This window comes from Grus americana, chromosome 9, assembly GCF_028858705.1.
Source record: "Grus americana isolate bGruAme1 chromosome 9, bGruAme1.mat, whole genome shotgun sequence".
In the NCBI taxonomy this organism is placed as follows: Eukaryota; Metazoa; Chordata; class Aves; order Gruiformes; family Gruidae; genus Grus; species Grus americana.
The window spans coordinates 27,079,559-27,099,935 of NC_072860.1; the positions used below are offsets into that span (position 1 = coordinate 27,079,559).

Below are 20,377 nucleotides of genomic sequence, written 5' to 3' on the forward strand. Positions count from 1 at the left end.
CATTTGGCTGAGCCCGATTTAAGGTAGTTTGGCATTAGGAAGAACTTTGTGTTAGAGCCGATGGCACCAGACACCCCATCGCAAGTCCTGAATGACAAAGCTGTGTCACTGCTGCACAACACGCTCCTGTTTTAGCTGGATAACTAGCAAACAGCCATTTCTTTCCCTTCCTTAACCAGGAATCCATTCCCTGTCACCAGGAGCAGAGAGCGAAGTGGAAAATACAACAAAAAAATAAACTCCCCATAGGCGAGAGTCCTAAAAGCTAGCGTGAGAACATCAGAAGACCTCAGAAGCAAAGAAAGAAAGTAGGATTATTGTCAAAAGGTGTCACTCTTTTTTGAATCAGGAAAAGCGTGGGTTGAGAGTCTGCAGTGCATTTTCCTAGGTTAATGGTGATTAATGTGCACACATTGATAGGGATTTCATGTCCATGTTGCAACATAGTTAATTAAATTTGTATCTGGCTGATTAGGTAACGCATGGTATCTGTTCCTCAAGCGAAAGGCCCCACACGTGGAATGGTGGAGTGCACGTGGATTTGGCTACAACCCATTTATAATGTTTCCAAGTCTTGTGAAATAATTTTAAGCAGTAAGTTTGTCAAAATTCTCCTTAGTTGTGCATCACTGGATACAGAGTGAAGTTTATTTCTGATGTTGCTGCCTCCTTCCGTATTTCATTTCTGATACTCAAATATCTGCCTGCCTTTGACAGGAAAATGAATAATTTTTCACAGGATGCTATTCAAGTAAAAGCAAAATAAGGAAATAGTTTACACAACTTGAATCAAGAGTGCTGCAGTCTAAACATTTACACTTACAACCCTACGGACTGGCCTTCTACAACCTTTCTTTTACTCTTCAGGAGCAAACGCAGTGGAACAGCGTCTATTTTTTGCTGAAGGTTTAAGCTGTGGAATCAGCGACAGCAGGTTCTCAGCACGGCAGAGCCCTGATCCAGCGCCCCTTCAGCAGGGCTCAGCTTCGGAAAGCACTGAGCCTCGCTGCAAATGGATCTTGCAAAAGGCCACTCACATCTCAACGATCAGTGCTTTGAATATCCAGCTTAGCTGTACCCAGCCAGGGATCCACGGTAAGATTAAAACTCACAGTATTTGGCATCGCTAAGGTTGCAGTCAGCTCCACGTGAGCTCTTACCTCCAGGACATGCGCTTGAGCATCACTGACTTGCTTTAGGCATCTTTAAAATCTGTATTATTTCATGAACTTGCAGGTTTGTAACAAGGATAGTATGTTTTCTAATTTGTAACAGATGGTATCTAGGTAAAAACTCCATCCTGACAATTCCTTCATCTCCCAACACCAGGAACTTCATAAACTTCAAGTATGCATAGTGAATGTTCAAAGAAGGAATTGAGACAGGGTGACAGAATATAGGGCCTAAACCAGAAAGCCCCTCTTCTGAAATGAACTGTCTCCACAGAGACACTGGGGCAATAAACAAGTTCTGTATTTCATGAAAACTACAGAGTTCTGAGTAATTATTTATGGGTTACTCTGATCACTAATCTGCGACTGGAACTATAAAAATCAACTTTATAATGATTTGCTCCGTGTTTCAAATTACGTTTGGCATATTTCAGTACATATTTTTATTCAATTCAGATTATCTAAATGCCATTTCCATTTTCCTTCCAGATTCTGCTCACAATTCTCCTCCAGCATGGCCCTGCTGGACAAAGTTATTGATGGATAAGCAATAGCAGGGACACCCTATTATTACCACTGAGTCTTAGCTACTTAAAGCAGACCAGTTTGTAGAATTTTTTAATAATCTATAGGGTTGTGAATTATATAAAAGGAAGCATTTTGCATCCAACAAAAATATTATCCAACATAATGTGTGAAAAAGAGGAATTTACACCTGTACCTTACACGGAGATCAAGTAGTTTTTATTTACTATGAAAGAAACACAGAAGGAGATTAGAAAACAGAACAATGACTAATATTTACCATTTTAAAATGCTGAAATGAAACAAGGGAAACAATTTTTTTCCCACTTTTTGTTGCAGACAAGGTAGTCTTGAAATGCAGATAGCCGTTTTAATGCAGGACCGAGTAAAACTAACACTCTTCATAAAGAAAAATGTGTTAGAATGCAAATTTAATACAATCAGTGATCTAAAAAAAATAAGACAACCAAAGTACATTTCTGGAATCATCCTCCTTTTTTTTTTTTTCACCACAGATCTGAGAACAAGGAAAAATAACACCAAAAAAAAGGCTTATGCACTTCTTCACTCACACAGGAAAGCTGATGCAGGTAATTTCCCATGAGGTATGTCCAGAGGTGGGGGGCTCAGTTCAGGCATCTACTGATGTAATAGCTTCCTCACAGCTTTGCTAGATAGCTCAGAAGAAATACTTTTGTATTCTATTTGGTTGATCTCTGGCATTTAGTTGGATGATGGACAGATTCTTTTTGTAAGTATACTCGGGCTAAATTTGCTATGTTCAAGTAGGACTAATCTTTCATTACTTTGAAGTCACACCTAGACAAACGGAAGCTTCGTAGACTGAAAACAGTCGCTCTGTACAGAAACAGGTATGCCATTAGTCTTGTTCGACAATGGTCTGTACTATTACACACAATAATATTTATATTATTTCCCATTAAGAATTCATAGAAATCTGTCTTTTCCAGATTACTGAATATTTTAATGTGCTTAAAATTGCTCAGAAAATAATATTTCATGAAACCTGCTGAAAACTTTACAAATCTGTTTAAAAGGATAACGTAACTTTTTCCTTACATCTACTCCTGGATGCTAACAGTAGTGGGTAGATGTTCAAGGAAATGTAAAACCTTTCTTTCCACTCAAGCCCACCAGAAGTGAGGGACCAGGCTGTGGCTGGAGCAGGCTGATCAACGCATCAGTTTAGAGGAGCCCCTCAGCAAGGAGACTGTCCACAGATGTTCAGGATTCAAAAGCTGCTCCCGTAACGCAGAGCGGAAGGAAGACGAGATAACAGCGATATCATTTGCCCTGAATCCTCCTCCAGCTCCAGAAGATGTAATGGCCCAGGGTGGTATCGCTTGTGCTGTCACTGCCTGAGCGCTGGTAAATCTGGACTTTCTTTGACAGTCTTATTTTTTCATTTATCTTTAAACTGCTACATGGTTATATATATTTTTTGATTGGGAGGTATAAAATTACGTCTCCTTGGGCTGTCAGGTTTTTTGCACCACAGAGGAATTCAGTACAAAAAAAAGAAAATTACACTGCTCCGATAGCCTTCCCGTCTACGGCAGGCAGCTCAGCGATACGAGTCACCCAACAATGAGTTCGGGAGCAAAATGGAGGATGGAACATTCTTGTTTTATTTAGGTGAAATATTTATTCTCTGTACAACTCATACTGAGTATTAAAATCCCCTCAAAAGAGAAAAATAAAACAATTTAATGGTAGGATTTCTTAGCATTCGTGGACAACTGGTAGGTGATGGTCACAGCAGTTCGCTCAGGCCACTGGACTGCCCATCAGCCTTTCTTGCCGAAGAGCGATCAGCCTCTGGAACCACTTCTCTTCTGCTTCCGCCTTCTCGATAAACAGCTGAGAGACAAGGGGGAGAGGAAGAAAAGTCAGCACAACTCATGAACTTTCTCTTTATTTGTTATAATCTGTTGAAATATGTGTCGACTATTTCAGTGCCCAAAGGAAAAGCCCAGCTGCATGGTGGTGTTAAAATACAAAGGTGCCATAAATCCATTAGTAAAGACTTTTAATGACTGGAAAGCCAAGACATTCCAGTTTCAGTCTCCTCCTGAAACAGCAGGTTCGTCATATTGTACAGGTCTTGATCTTTGTTAGCAATGTTCATTATGCAGAACTCAGATTAGTTTATTTACTGCAAGTCATTTTTAACCTGCTAATTCTTAGAAAAACCTCCAAGTACTCCTACTTCCAATTACAAGTGCTTGCAAAGGAATTTGCATAAGTTTAGCCACAACGATTTAAAATTATCTTAAGTTTGTCATGTATCTAAAGCTTTACGATTTGGCAAGGAAGGTGGGCAAGTTCTGAGTCTTCCACCAGGTTTCCAACTCTAGAAACCAAAAGCAATTTTTCCTGAATTTTTATGGAACAGGAACTTTCATATGAACAGGATCTTAAATTCCCCTGCATTAAATTAGTGTGCTACTTTGTTATAAAATTTGTTTGTAACTCTAAACCTACATCACTGGTGAACTTCTTTTGTAATTATTCTCTGTTGGATGATGCAAGGAGTGTGATCCTTTTGAGCCAATGAGTGGCCCATTAGCTAATGGTCTTCAGATCACAGCAAAATGGTTGTTAGGTACGTGAACCTGCTCTTATTCTTGTGCTAAAGATAAAGTATCAGCACACTTACATTTGGATGAGCTAAAGAATTATCGTCTTGGTATTTGATGGCCGTAGGAATATTGGCAGGTGGTGGTTCTTTTTCAGGAGCAGCTGCATCAACAGTTCCCGCTCCGATAGTTATGGGTTCGTATTGTAGTTCAGTGGGCTCTACTGACTAGAAAGAAACAAACACATCTGAGTATTTTATCCTCAAACTCCCAAACGTGGCTGCAGGAACTTCTCGGAGACTTCTGAAAAGGCAAGAAAATTCATTTTCTGGGGGAACCAAACAGTGATAATTCAAAACACCTCACTGTCAGATGGAAAAACTGAACAAAACATTTGCTTGCATACTTCCACAGACAAAAGCGTCCGAGTTCCCTAGAAGACTTGGCAGCCAAAATGCAGGGAAAAATTCTGAAAACTGGATGTCTCATGTTAGATTTTTGGAAGACTGTCTGAAAACAATGTTGTTTTGTTTCAGGGTGTGGATATGGTCTTAAAGTCTGGCTTCAGTTAAGCGGAATTAAAAATACTGATCTCTACCTTTATTTACAGCATAAATGTCCGATTACTTTTGCATTTTAATTCTTCTGCTGTTCCTAAAAAAACCTTCATGGTTTGATATAATTTTAAAAGAATTTTTAAAAATTGGAGTTGCTCAGCATAGGTAGAATATACTGTCAAAGCAGCTGATTTTATTGGAATTCTTGCACATTTAACTGTATTCTTTGACCACCACACCAAGAACACAGGAGAGCCGTTGGTGAGATTTAAGATTGTCAACATTGATGCTCTCTCATCAATGGAAACTGTATTAATAGCGCAGCTTCCACCTGACTTTGAAAGGATTATGCACCAAGAAAGGATATTGAAAACTTACCTTTTTGACTTCTTTACTTGATCTGAATGTCTGTGGAACAAAGGAGTCACTTTCAATAGCTTCAATTTCTTTTACTCGTTTCACTTGCTCTACTAGGGTGGCTTGGTCTACAAAGAGAAGGTGTAATGTCAGGATACATTAGTGTAAGCCTCCAACAAATGCTGTGTCTAAGCAATGCCTTGAATATATTCTACAACAGCACATACCAGAGAGGAAACTTGTAATGCAGCCTAAAATACGCTGTTACAAAGAAAAACTCTCTCCTTTAGTAAAAATAACAGTGATTCGGCCGTTATTGTTCGACGTATGATGTCATGCAAGACGCTAACTTAAGGATTTGCTAGAGACGTCCTCGCAGGACAACCGCTACATTTGTGGCATGAGGATTTCCTGGAGAAGCTACGGATTTGTGGACAGTGCAGACACCTCAGTGGAGAAGTCTGTACGTAGCAGTAAAACTACTTCTGCTTGTATGGAGGTGAATTTGGCTTCTGCCAGATTTTGTCCAACAAAACAGGGCATCGTCTCCGAAACTCTGCTGCCAGACTTACAATGCGGCTGATCCGGTACAGACTCTCCTAACTCCACATTTATTTTTAAAAGGTTTTGTACCGGTGGGCTTGATGTCAGAGCAGGTTTATCTGCACCAGCCAGAGCTGCTAACACCATCAGCAGAAACTCCGATTTGTTTTTCCGGATAGCTTGGAAGTGCAACTGTGTCTGCCCGTGCCTCTGTGTGGCTGAGGGACCCGGCACGGAGGAGGTGAGCTCGTGAGTCACGGTATCGTGGGCGCGAGCGACACAAAGTAAAGAGACGATTGACAAAAAGTTGAGGAAAAGGCAGCTTAGGAGAAAACAGGGCTATTTTTTCAGGTACCTGAAGTGTGATCAGAAATTTCAATAGCACACAAGAATACTTTAAACACTATATAAAACAGAAATTTAAATAAAAGAGCAATTGTAATTATATATTTGTAGTACCCACATATGTATGTATAAAAGATTAAATTTCTTGTTCTAGAGAAACCAAAGGATATTTAAAATCAGAAAAAGTGCTTGCAGACCAAAAGAGCTTGCAGAATTATTCAGAAACGCCAAATAGTTTCTCTGTAAACAAAATTCTAAATCCAAATTCAGATAGATATACACGCTTTCTCTTTTGCACAAGAAAAAAATAAACATAACTTACGTCCTCCTGCAATGACTAACCACTGAAAACTCATTTCAGTCTATTAATGACAAGTAAGCGGAGCTTCAGATGAGCAAATAAACTAACGGCAGCTCAGGAATATTCCTGGAAGGGACACGCGCGCACTAAATTAACAACCTCATTTTTGACCAACAGGTTGTACCACAAAGCTGGTTTATTTTCAGCCCTGGGTAGTGCAGCTTGTTCATCACGGCACATCTGACACACAAGTATTTGCTTTGCTGTTTCATTTTCTGCTTCTTCAGATTCACAGCTCAGGGAATCTTCCTCACCTCCTTCCACATCCAGCTGCAGTGACAAGCAAATCTTGCATTCATTCTGCTAACTGCACGCTTTCGCTTAAAATTTTAACCAATTTAGCTTCATCTTACTTACTTATGAAAACCATTTGCTTTATACACAGGATGTTGGGGCCAGCCTGAAATGGTCGAGGCGCTGCATCACGGTAATGGGCAGGTTTTGCTGTCAGCAGCATTTATAACATAGGGAAGGCAGACCAAAGCTAGGAAGAGATGCAACTTTCCAGCAGCAAACGAGAACCCGCCCTGTTGCTTAAAAATTATTCGGGAAGATTGTTTAGACTCTATGGATACGATAAACAGAAAAATCAGCAACATGCTAACTGTTCCTGCATACCTGCAGAAAAGTCGAATACGCCGATTGCTGAGGGTACCGCAGGGCTCCGACTGCTTGGGGCAGTGAACTCGGACCTGACGTCGTAATAACTTGACCGGAGCCAAGCGCAGGGAGCAGCACGCTACCACCTCCCGGGGCAGGAAGGCTGTCCGGACCGCAGAGGTGCGGGTGTGCACAGCTGCAGAGAGGCTGCGAGCCGGGGGGCACGTGGGCAGAGGTGCGCTGGTTCCTTGCACGCCCAGCCGCACGCCCCTGCCAGGTTTTTGCGGAAGCCTCGGTAAAGCTTCAGCTTTGGCAAGGCTTAGGACAAGAGCTGCGCTACAGCAAAGTGCGTAAGGACATCTTTAAGCCTGATTCTTTTGAATTTAGAAGGAAAAAATCACTCGCTTACAATTAAGCTTGGGTTTAGAAGTTCTGTTGCCTTGCTGCAGACATCTTCTTTTTAAAAAAAGATTCCTAAGGATCCCATAGGAAGTATAAAACCCAATATACTAATGCTTTACTAGGGAGAGGAAACCATAATTCTTCAAGCTCTTGGGTAAATTATTTACCCTCAGAGGGTAAATAAAGGAGTGGGAAGCGTACCTGGTAGTCACGGTATTAAAACCAGGTAGCAGAGAAAGGCAGGTGAATGTAGACTTAAAATCCATCGCTCAACTCTTACTTTACAAAACCTACGGTCAGTTCCCAGCCTGTGACAGTATCTTACATGAATCTTACACAAACCTATGGGAATGACAAATTATTAAGGGGGCAAAAATCACTCAATGTTTAGAATTACATCAGTGACATTAACTTGGGGAAAATGGACTGGAGGAAGCATAACCCATTAGCGTATGATTTTTTTTGACAAACACATTATTGGTAGATAAAACGACTTCCATATGTTGTTTGTCAGATGTCAGTAGAAAGGATATGTATTTCATAGTAAAATCAAAAATAATGGAGTCAGAAAGCTAAGAGGCTACAGACAAAAAAAAAAAATCAATACTAACTCATTGCACAGCAAGTATTTTACCGTGTTATAGTGAAAAAAATAAACTAAATATTGTATTAGGGCTTGTTGAGGCCGGTTTTTATAAAAAGGCGATTCTAGCAGCGGTCACAATTACCATTGCTGTCGCCGCTGACACTCGGCCATGGTGATACCGCGCGGCAGCCCGCCCTGCCCCACAACCCCCCCCGTGCGCCCTCAAAACCTCACGATTTATGTCCCGTACCCTAAAACTGATTCTATTAGAACATTTAGTTAATGTAATTTTATAGTAATCTATGGATTTTTGCCCCGGCTATGTCAGGGCAGAAGGATTTAACTGGGAACGCTGTCCTTCACTTATTTCCATCTCCCCACGTCTATCTAAATACATATACATACACACACATCTTTTATAGCTGCTATTTGCATATCGAATTAGTCACTGTTGGCAATAATTTGAAACATCACTTTAGAAATAAAGTGTGCATTAATCCTTTAGATGCCATCCCAAAATTTCCCACACACAATAATTAGGAGCACCAGAGAATCAGATAAAAGACAAAGTACCTTGCCTGCGGAAAATATTCCCATTTCTTTGCTTATTTCTAAAGACCAAACTGGTGATGAAGCCCGCTAAGAATTTAGCAAGCATTGGAACACAAGCAGTGAATGACTGATAATATCTTGTGATTGACCCATTACATAAAAACATATTTTAAATATTTCTTTAGGTGTAAATTTGTAGTGCTTACTGGATTCATGGCTAATCTATAATCCATGAAAATGAACCCATGCCTTTACCTAAAGTGTTTTCTTTCAAGCAGGTCTAACTTAAGAGTCAAAGCAATGACATAATAAACCCAAACTATTCCTCAGAATACGTGTTTCTTCATATTTTACAAATGATCTTTAAAGGGATACAGCTGCCTAATTTAACTGACCCATTTAAAGTCTAACGCATTTTCAGCAATATGCTTTGAAACACTTACAGAAAAAAGTTGCTATTTTTTCTGCTCTTTTGCTTATGAGTTGAGGATTAAAAGAAGAAAACACAAATAGATCCCAGACTAAACAAACCAGCTAAAGAGGAAAATATTTTCCCCTCCATCCCATTTTACTTAGGGTTAGCTTAGGTGATGGTGTAGAATTTTATACAACTGGATATGCACGTCTGTATGGATAGAGTAACAACTGCGTACGTTTTTTCAACACAACTGTGGTTTTTCACACGCACGGCGCTTTTTAATTGCTTCCTGGTTTTATTTAAGCCGCGCAAACTGACATATCAAGGAAAAATGAAGTTTTCAGTTAGACAGCGCGCAGCAGAAGAGACAAAAACCCGTGTGGCTTCCGGACCTGCCGTCGGCTACAGAGGAGAGTATTTTTATTAAATAAAATGAAAGCAGGAGGAGGAGGGAAAATCCAGCAGGAGGGCTGGGATTCACGGCACTTTTGTCACCTCTAGACTTTACGCAACTCAGAGCTCTGGTTTTCAGTTCCCCCCCCCCGCAAAATCTTTTCTCTGTGCGGGAGACAATTAGCAACGGCTGACGGGGGTTGTCCCCTGACACGGCCGCACACGCCGCAGCCCGCAGGTGTTTGCAGAGCGTGACCTCAAATCCTAACACCCGTCCCCGCGAGCCAGCGCCACGGCCACGCGTGCCCGAGGAGACGCGCTGGGTGGAGAACCTCGCTGGTGCCTTCCACCGCCGCCCCGGGGCTGGATCTCCAACCACCTCGCCCCCGTTTTCCCACCCGGGGAAGTCTCGCAGCCCGGCCTCCGCGGGGCCAGCCGTTAGAGGGAGGCACCGCCACGCACATCGCCGTCCCCATCCCCGCCTTTGTCTGAGGCCTTCGGAAAATTGCGGATGCCGAGCCCCGGAGATGCAGCCAGCCCAGCATCCCTGCCGGGACGCCCGCCGGGACGCAGCCGGAGGGGAATTGGGGATTCGTTTTACCTCTTCCCTCTAACAACCTGAAGCCGTGATAAAAACCGCTCGATGCCGCGAAGGTCTGCAGATCCCCTCAGCTGTGTCAGAGCGCCGTTTCAACACTTGGCCACACTATTTCCTAACTGTTGAGATTTCCGAAGAACGAACTTTTTCCAGCCAAAGTCACAGAAACCAGAGAACATACTCCAAAATGAGCAACGGTGGCCAGAGGAAGTTTTTATTGCTAATTTGTAGTCTTCAAGCTTAATTGTTAGTACGCTGGTGCTACGATTATAATGTATTAAAAGGGGGTGTTGTAAGTGCTGTAGTAGTTACTACAGAGTGCTAGAGTACTTATAATTTCTTATTTTAATAATTATTATTGTAACCTTGCTTTCACAGGATTTTAAAACAAGTCTGGATGCTAATACCTTTTTCTTTAAAAAGAATGGAAGTGTTGGGTATAAAATCAAGCAGAAGAGACAATGGGAAACTTTAGCAATTGAGTTCTGAATTTAAGGACGTTTAATTTAAGCAATTCAAGAACATGTGAATTTCTGCTCTAGCCACGCGTTTAACCTGCATGCAGGTCACCTGCACCGCTTTTCACACGCGTGTTAGTTCCTACCGTCACTCCCATTTTGAGGCATTTGAAGGTATTTTTGAAAATCTTCAAGAAAAAAGTCAAAATCCACTAAGAAAGTGGCAGGAAGCAGCCCTAATACGCTTAAAATTGCTGGATGTTTTCCTTCCCTTAATAGAGGGAGCAAGAGAAGCCGCGGAGGGGGACGCCCAAGCGCAGGCTGGGGGGGCCGGTACCGGCTGGCTGTCTGCCGGCCGCCCCCCCACCCCAGAACCGCACGCCAGCAGCCCGCCGGGAGAGCCGGCGCAGGGCACACCGCATTTGTCACTGTGGCTAATATCAGAGATACGCCGCTCTTTTTTCTCAGCACACAAAAGCAAGATATGTAATTCAATGCTCAATTTACCCTTGTCTCGTAGGAGATTTTTCCCTGCTAATTGATAGAAATTAAGCCATTAATCAAGCCACTAGCCATCATTCAAACCAGGGAAGATGAATACAAACTTTCATCATAACCACCTTCCCCATTTTAGTGTTCATTAGCATTAATTTTTAATGCAATTATGCTATTCTTTTACGCTGAGCTCATAAATTACTGCTCTTTTGTTGCTCGCTGGCCTTGTAAAATCCAAGGTAATGCTTTGTGCTCTGATCTTAAAGGCAATTACTGGGTTCTTCTATCTTTTATATATCTCTATCCCAAATAACCTCTATATTGTATGTACAAACTAACGAGTGTATATATTACATATACGTATAATATATAACAATTTGTCTATGTTAAGCCCATACACGTATCCATTATACACATTCAGATAAATAAAAGTATTTCGAGCCACACCCCACTATATGCAGTGGTGGAACTGTAGAGAAGCGGCAGAACCACAGCCCTTCCACCGTAAAACGTTACTGTGCGCTGGGTGGACGGAGAGAAAAGTGCTGTATGACAGAGAGGGCTGGGAACAGGGCTGGTGCCTGAATCCGGGCTGCGGCTGAGCCACGCTGCAAGACACGCGGGACAGCAGGGCCGAAACTTTGCAGGCGTTCAGGCTTTTGCACGGACCTTCCTTCGTTTACGCTTCAAAAAGCGATGCTGACAGTGAAGATGGGCGATCGCACGTGCCCAGAGATTTATCTTTTTTTTTTTTTCTTTTGCACGTTATAGCGTGTGGTATCGTCCGCAGAGTCCTTCCAAGATACGGTATTTAACGGTGAATTCTTACAGTTGCACAGGATCACGCACTGGCGCGCGGTGCCACTGTGCTGCTCGGCGTCAGTAACTTCCACGCTTTCATTCCAGTCCATATATTGATTCTCAGTTACACATCGGGGGAAATGCACAGCAGCTACAACCACCTCTGGCTGCCCTCAAACACTGAATACAATTTAAGTGGCTAAAGCACAAATGAAATGTAGATTAGCAAATTGTTGTTTGTTTGGTTTTAATTGTTTTTCCTGGGCCAGGAAATAATGCCGTGCACACCAGCTAAACATCTGTCTAGCACCAATAAAATATGATACACGTATTTAAAATCCCATTTCGTCTCGGCCTTAGCCAGCATAAACAAGACAATTCTCAGTTAAGTCTTGTGCTTATCCCATAGATTCACCCTGGTCTCCCCAACAAATACCCATCTGACATGCGGTAAGTACGCATGTAATGTTGGCACGGCCACCGAGCTCAACGAAACCCCGGTTTTAAGCAGAAGATAAAAAACACCACACAAGGGATTGTGGTTTAAACAACTGGATACAATTTCTGTTAAATTTAACCAAAGGAACGGTCTCCCCTAGCTTCACAGGCTCCTCAGTCCAGCCCTTTTTTCGGTGAAAACGGACACGGGCTCCACACCGAGATGCTTCTCCACGATGCAGGCAGCCAGCAAAGCACTGAACAGTCTCGGTGCTGGCACAAACGCTGCCCCGCACAGCCTGGGCAGCAAAACACGCGTAACCCAATAAAACCCTCAATGCGATGCTCCTCGTACACGCTCTCTCCCTTCGAGGCAGGCAGCGCTACCTCTGTCCCTTCCCCTCGGCCTGTCAATCTGCCTCCGACGGAGCTGGTAAGGCTACAAATCCTGAAACGCTGTTCAGAGACTCGACTCCTGAAAAAACCACAACGCAGAGAGCAAACCCCCCGCGACGGGAAGGCGGGCAGCAAGGCGGGCTGTGTCCTGCCACCCCGGCCGGCCGCCGTAGCCCACGATCACAAAATGCCCCAATCCCAAATGATTTTCTAGCCAAAAACATTCCGACTCTTCTTCTCCCAAGTGTGGCAGAAAATAAAATTTGAGATATCAAAAATACATTAGCCAAAGTTTTTGAGAGGTCTTGCAGAGCCCACTTGCAAAAGATTATCTTAAACATGTGTTGACGACCCCGATGATAGGCCATCGTTTGACTTCTTTTTTATATATAGATTATATGTTGTGCTGGCAGCAAAACTTTTAGTGAGGACTGCCCAGCCCATCCTGCTAGAAATGCTGCTTTGAGCTGCCTGCAAGTTTGTCAAACCTGAAACGTTTTGGTTTAAAGTCGTCTGTGCTCGTATCTACCCCTCGCTTAACGTTTGGCAGAAGATTTCAGTGCAGCTGCTCCAGCCGTTTACGAAGATCCAGTGAAACGGCATCGATTTGCCTATTATTGCCAAACTTGACTTCTAAAACTTCAGTTACTGCTTTTGCCCTCCGAGTCAAAATCAGATAAATCCACCTTCATTTAGTCAAACCATAAAACTTGGAAACGATCCTGTTTGCTCTTGCTTTACCAAGATTGCTTATTTTTCAGCCCCAAAAACCTGAAGATAGCCTTAATATACCCACCGGTGCGTGGTTTGTTAAGTCCAACACGTACCGACAAGCTTAAAACCCCCAGACGTGACTTTAAATGCTGCTGCTCCCGCTGACGGTGAGGAGGACGGGTTAAGAGCACCAGGCACTGTCTCTCTGGAGCTCTCCTGGCCCCTGAAGTGGGGATGAAACCAAAGTGGAAGTGAAAAAGCCAGGAGGGAACAGGCGTGTTGCACCACCGGGGAAACGCACGGCACGGGAGATCAGGGCGGGGGGTGGACAGCCGGTGACGTGAACCGGCTGCGCCCTCAAGAACTGGTTTCGGTACCGGAGTTCTCCTCCCCGAACCACCCTGCCCCTTTTCTGCGGGACACCCAGGGCTCTGAGCAGCTGCACCCATCAACCCACGCACGGCAACCGCAGTAAACGGGACCTGGGTTTGGGTACGCAAAGTGCAAAATTAAGTATGCTGAAGGCAATCTTCCGCTTTTAAAGTTCTCCGAAGTGGAAACCCTGTTATACTTCTGTCTCTGCTCTCTCCTTAAAGCCCCGGAATTAACAACGCTCACTCACTGCACCGGGCTGGTGCGAGGATAAAAGCATTGATGTTCGTGACACGTTCGGATCCCGTAGTGATGAGCCCCCAGAACAGCCCGTGAAGAAATTCATAATGCTGCTTTTAAGACGAGGTTTGAATAGCTGCAGTCAAATAAAGTACAGATCTGCATACCGAATAATGAGGATATAAAATAATTAATAGTTCCTATTAACTAAAGACTGTCCAAAATGAAACAACACTGAGGCAGAGACCCTGCAGAAAATTTGCAATTATGCACTTAGAAGTCCTAGTGCTGGATTCTAGTTTTTCCCTTCCCTTCCAGGCATTTGGTTTAAAGCAGAGGAGCGGTTTTGGTGTGTGCGTGCGTGAACGTACACGTGCATTTGCACACACACATGCACGCACACACAAAATACGCTTTCTTCCAGGCTGAGCTCAGAACGGGGCCACGGAGACAACGCACGGGCTCAAACCTCTCCGCTAACGAGTACATCACTAAACGAGATGCCAGAATAAGAAAAGAGTAAGAAGGGATTTCACATCTGGTTAGCCTTTCTTTTTGTATTCCTTAAGAATATTTCTCTGCTCCAAACCTCTCATTTACCTAATCCCATTCACCCACTTTGAGGACGGAGCCTTCCCGGGACACAAACAATTCTTTTTTTCCGTCGTGCCCTTCCTTTTCACACGGCAGACAACGTTACCGGCCGGCAGAACACCCGCGCCAGCCGCGGTATTGATGTGGGCTCCGTTTACCCCACGTGCACCCTCCGTTACCCCTAAGCCATATTTAAGTGTAACTGGAGAAGCCCGGGGAGGGATGCTGGCTAACTGGGACGGGCTGGAGGCAAATCAAAGACTGGAAAAAAAAAAAAGGGGGGAGGAAAAAAACCCGCATTATAATTGTTATTGGAGAAAACAATTATAATAAATTCCCTCTCTGGGGAATTTGTGCAGTGAAGTACTTTTCCCCGTGTCCCAGCACTCGGAGCCCCTGAAGGGCTCTTTCCCGAAAGCAAAAGGCCTTGGTGCCGATGGAGACGGGGTGAAGCATCCCTCCCGCCTGCTGTTGCTGTTGGCACGAGCGCTTTAAGCCAGACTCAGTCCAAGAAAACCTAAACCTGAGGCGGCTGACTGCACCACCCAATTTTCTGGTTTGTTTGTAATCGGCACAAGCCTTCAGAGGAGGACGTGTGGTCGGGGTCCCCACCCGGCCCTTGGCCAGGGAACCCCGGCACCGGCCACCAGCCCGGCTCCCGCGGTTCTGCGGCTTAGGACAGGACTAACCGAGACACCTATGGACCAGGCTCAGCCGGTCGCTTCTTTGCACGGGGCCGATGGGGCTGTACAACCCACCCGGCTCCTCGGCACGCGCTGCTTACGGGTTATTCGCCCTTTGCTGCAGAGTTTCGTCTGCTCCTGTCGCATCTCTTGGCTCCTTTCCTTTTTCACGCCTTTCTCCCATTTCAAAACCGGCGTTCAATTCATCCTCGCCCTTGTAGAATTTATTTTCCCCGCGTATTAAATATATTTTTGTTGAAATCAAAAAAGAAACCGACGATTTGGAGACAGACACAAAGTGGTATTTCATTGCTGGAAGGAGCCTGCGCGTGATGTGGTTTTACTGTCAAAACGTAGAGCTGGGAATTTTGCCATGTTAAATTATAGGAACACGGGCCCGGGACTGGGGTAATACCTTAATGCTTCAACGTGAAGGAAAGAAAACATCACTCAATTAAAATATATACTTTGGGGACTTTTCTGACACTCTATATACTTGGGAAAGCTGCCACCTACCCTGACCTTTCTGTTATAATTATGTACGTCATCTTAAATATCATTAATTTAGTCTGTATTTCACTCATCCTACATGTTTACAGAGCGTCTGGATTTTTTCTTTGACTTTAATAACCTATCTTTTTCCAGTCAGGAAAAATACCTAAATAAAAGGAATGGCACAACTTGCTTGCAGTTACTTTGGCGAACAGCAGCACGGACCTAAAAATAATCACTAGCCAGGATTTAGATGCTCGATGCTTCGAACATACGTCTTTCTTTTAAATTCAGCGTGATGACTTACACATGAACTTAGAGGAAATGCATATGTTTCTGTGGGATTGTAGTCATTTTAAATCAAAAAGACAAGGCTCTTCTGACTGCAAATAATTAATTCATTTAAAGTCCACAGAGCCATTTCTCATTTCCATTGAGCAATGTACTCAATTACTGCTCGAAGTGTACATCTTAACACAAAACCAGCCTACAGTTACAGCATCCCTACTGCTATCGTTGCCTCTTCCTGCTTTTTAACTCTCTGTTTCGTAACGTTTAATTACGAAACGCGCTCCCTATAACTAAACGGCTAAAATAGCTAATGGTCTTTAACACCACGCCACTTTTAAGAACTATCCCTCTAACCTACGGATAATTTTCCACCGCCGTTTTTCAGAAAGCCGCACGAACATCAGGAGACAGCTCAGGACCGGAGCAGAAATCGCTTGGATCCGTTTCCATCGGCACAGAGAGTGAAAGCAGCTGCTTGTACACTAATGCCTAGTCCTCAGTTCAATAAGCACACGAGAGATTATATAGTATGCACGTATTGAAGTTGAAATAACCATTAATTTTTTTTAATGGAGTAACGAGGGGGCTGGGTGCTCGTTCGGAGCTGCCGGGCTGATGGGGCAGGGCGAGCCCCAACCGATGCGGCCAACGGCTCTAGGAAATTTCCATCGCTGCTGGAAGCCAGGAAGCAGAGTCTTTACCTACAAAAATCATTTTATAAACCACGGCAAGTACTGTGGCTGGTTTTAGGTATTATCTTCTCTATAGAGGTGCATTTTGTAGCCACCTCAAAGTTCTTCAACTACGTTTAATGAATCACTTTACAAAGAGTTTAAAAATGTAAACACTGTATGCTTTTCTTGAGACAAAGAAAGAAAATATATGTATCCTCTTACACGCATGTAAGCCTGAAATCTCAGAGGTGCCTCTACTGCTTCACAATCTAAACTCGAGAAAGCACAACCACGCACGCGGAGAATGCGAAGGCAACGGGTGGAATATTTCAGGAAAGCGAAGAACAGGCTCAGCTTTGGTTCATGTCGCGACGTCGGCTGGGAGCTGTGACGTAAATTGATTTAATTCCGTATTTGCATCTAAAGCGATGGGTTTGTAGGTTCTCGGTCGGCATCAGGGACACAAACAAGGCAGCTAAGGGCTTTAGGAAACGGTCGGCGCTGCTGGAAGACAAAGCGCAGAGTCTTTACCTGCAAAACCTGCACCAGGACCTGCCACCCGGAGCACGGCAGGGTTTGCTGAGTCTCTGCCATCGCCGTCCCCCACGGCTCCCGCTTTATGACAAAAAGCCCCCAAAGTGGGTTATTTTGCATTTCGAGCTGCTGTGGAAGCTCAGGTCAACTATAAACACAGCGAAACATTATGAAACCGTTTCTGGCGGTGATGGTGTAATAGTTTTTGACTGAATTGATTGTTCCCTGACAATACGCGACTCAGCCTTGCAAATGCATCAACTCTGTAATGAGGAGCTATTAAGTCTATTGATTTTCTGATTTCAATTGATAGCTAACAGGCCAAAGCTACACATCAATATTTGCGTAACCAATACCCAAGAGCTAACAATTTTGACAAATGAAAACCTCAACAGACCAAACAGTGCAAATTAATGGAAATTTAAAGACCAAACCTCAGAATATAAGTGAAATATTTAATGAATGGATAAATATGCCTTATATTTCTGGAGAATTCTGGGGTTTCTAGGAGGGAAATAAGTAAATATATGGAAGATCCCAGAAGGATGCTCATTTCTTGGTACCTAAACTGGGGAATTCTGCAATACAGAACAGCAAACTTGAGATGTCAGCTCCTAAAAAAATGACTGGTTCAAAATGAGTAATTGAAAATTGAACACTTTTGAATAATTTGCTAAATCAGACAAAATACATGCACATTGCAATGGTACAGGCAGATCTCCAGACTGCACATTTCTGTATATAGTTATTATCACAACCGGAAACCAACATCTCACATTCCCCCCGACCCTTGAGCTTTCTGCTGGTTTGGGGCGTTTGGTTTGTTTGTGGCTTGGTTTTTTTTCTTTTTTAATCAAGTTGGAATATCAAAAAAACAGCAGTAAAAATATCCTTATAGCTTCCTCCTAAGCAGGATAATTTTTCTTGGTTTGGTGTTTTTTTAGTTTTTTTTTAACTAGACAAAATGACTGCCTGAGGTAGAGGAGACGAAGACTACACTGGCAATGCGAGCGGTGTCCGCGCGTCCAGCCCCCCCTTTCAGCAGCTCCTCACCCCTGAGCAAACTGGAGAACTTCTCTCCCCCGGCCATCTTCTTTGGTCAAAATATCCCCAGTCCTGTCCCCAACCCGTCTTTTCCACAGCTCTGACCGTTCTCCTCGTGCTCCGTCGTTGCCGCCTGGGATTACTCAAGGGGTTTATTACGAGAGGACTGAGAATCTGATCTCTTTACTGCCCAAGACGAGGACGCCCGTCCCTTTCGTTTCATACGCCACTGTTCATTTTCCCTTTTGGAAGCAGCTTTTCAATACGTAGCTATAAATTTTTTTTTTAAATGATTGAAGTCAGATAACTAATTACGTGATTGCTTTACAATCCCATTACCTTAACTGATGCTTGTCTCAGACTTATCCTTTAGCACAAGTAAATGCCATAAAGATGACAGTAAAATACACAACGTTAATGAAGTACAGAAGCTGGTTTGGGTTTTCATCTGTCTTAAATTTTGAAGACAATTTCAAGACTTTTAATTCGTAAAAAAAGTCATAAATTGCCCCGTGAGAGAGACCACGGCTTTATCTGTATTTTCACTTTCAGAGCAGAAGCAGTTAAAACCTGAACATTTGCTGGTCTCCTGCCACTGGTTTGCGCCCCACTCCAAACCCCTTTTCAAAGCCAGCCATGAAACAGAACGAAGGTGCCAACGTTTCATCTAAAAAATATGTCTTGGAAAGGATTTGAAATCAAGTATTATTTAACATGATGCTGATGAAATGCACTGACTTACGGTACGCACCCAGGAAGGGAAAATAAATAACTTTTTTTGTTATTCGAGGTTGTGGCTTTGAACCAGCACTCTCTACCAGCGGAGGGAGAAGCTGCTCAGCGCTTTACCTGCTCGCGTGTCTTCACAGATGTAAAACTTCCATTTTCACCTGCCGCACTTCTGAAAATAAAATTACTCCAATACCAACTTCAAAATTATTTTAATATTTATGCACCTCTTGTTCATGTGCTTCATTCCAGGAGGAAACGTATCTGACTTTTTCCGTTCATAAAAAGCGGATGAAAGCAGACAAAAGCTGCTTTGTGTTTTAATATTGCGGCAAAGCAAGACGCTTCCTCAGATGATATAAGGGAAGTTGTTATTTTTAATCTACTTTTCCTTTAATTTCCTTACGACTTCCCTGTACCCATCCGCAGGCTTTCTGCATTGCTTCTCCCTTCCATGGATTTTCAGCCAATGTCTGAATTAAAGCCAAATTTTAGACTATTCATACGCCAACGGAAGGATTAAACTAAAACATTCTTTCCAGGTGCAGTACCTGTGTTCATAGCACTGAACGAGAGCAGCAATACTTCAAGCAGCACCCGTTCACCTTCCAAAGTGCAGCATGCAACACTGGTGAACGCTAAAATATACCACGTTTATGATAAAAAATTCACAGTTTCTTGTTTCTTTGCCATTTCTCTAATTACCGAGGATAAACTTTTTAAATTGAGAGAGAGATTTGCAGGTTGAACACCTTGCTGATGGTCGGATCACTTCATATTAATTTAAATAAATTAATAACTGACTTTTTTTTAACAACAACAAAAAAAATCCTCAAAAACTTAGTTCTGCAGAGCGTAAGCATGCATTCAAAACCTATCTGGAAGAGCCCGTCTTCTGCCTGCATGAATCACAGCAAGCTCCCGGGCAGCCCGGGCAGTCAAAGGCTATTTCATACCAACACAACCCTGTCTTCTGCTCAGGAAATTCCCATCCTGGCTCACAGTTTTTACCCAAACCCAGCCGGCAGGCGGGTAAGTGGCATCCAAGGCATTTTGAGGACAGATTGGCCATCTCGTGAAGGAACTCACCGCAGCACATAATGTTTCCTAGCGGGAGATGCCGGGGACCTTTCCTGATCAATAGAGCCCTATGTTAGCACACTTTTACACCACCTCATTTTTACACCACCTACACTGGAAAGCGGCATTTACTGTCTCGTGCAGGTTTCCTGACAAACGGCCACTCCGTCTATTGTATTTGCTTTATTCCTTTTAGAACCCCATCTTCAAAACCGTTCTTCACACGGACAACCTGCAGCCGGAAATCCAGTAAACAATGTTTGAAAAGCACAATACAAATGGCAACCTTGGAAAAGCACGCACACACGGAGGTGCACAAGCACAGGCTGCCTC

The 20,377-nt window shown here is 43.4% G+C and overlaps 1 protein-coding gene across 2 annotated transcripts in view; it reads right to left on the reverse strand.

Annotated features, from left to right (window-relative positions):
• Positions 1–1,899: 1,899 nt before the first annotated feature.
• RSRC1 (arginine and serine rich coiled-coil 1) overlaps positions 1,900–20,377 on the reverse strand; it is a 165,473-nt gene continuing 146,995 nt past the window's right edge. For both annotated transcript variants that reach the window (XM_054835884.1, XM_054835883.1), the window contains 3 exons: positions 5,233–5,339; positions 4,378–4,524; positions 1,900–3,578 (listed from right to left, as the gene is read on the reverse strand). In XM_054835884.1, coding sequence (XP_054691859.1) covers positions 3,486–3,578; positions 4,378–4,524; positions 5,233–5,339 — 347 coding nt within the window. In that variant the 3' untranslated portion in view covers positions 1,900–3,485. The remainder of the gene's footprint in view (positions 3,579–4,377; positions 4,525–5,232; positions 5,340–20,377) is intronic.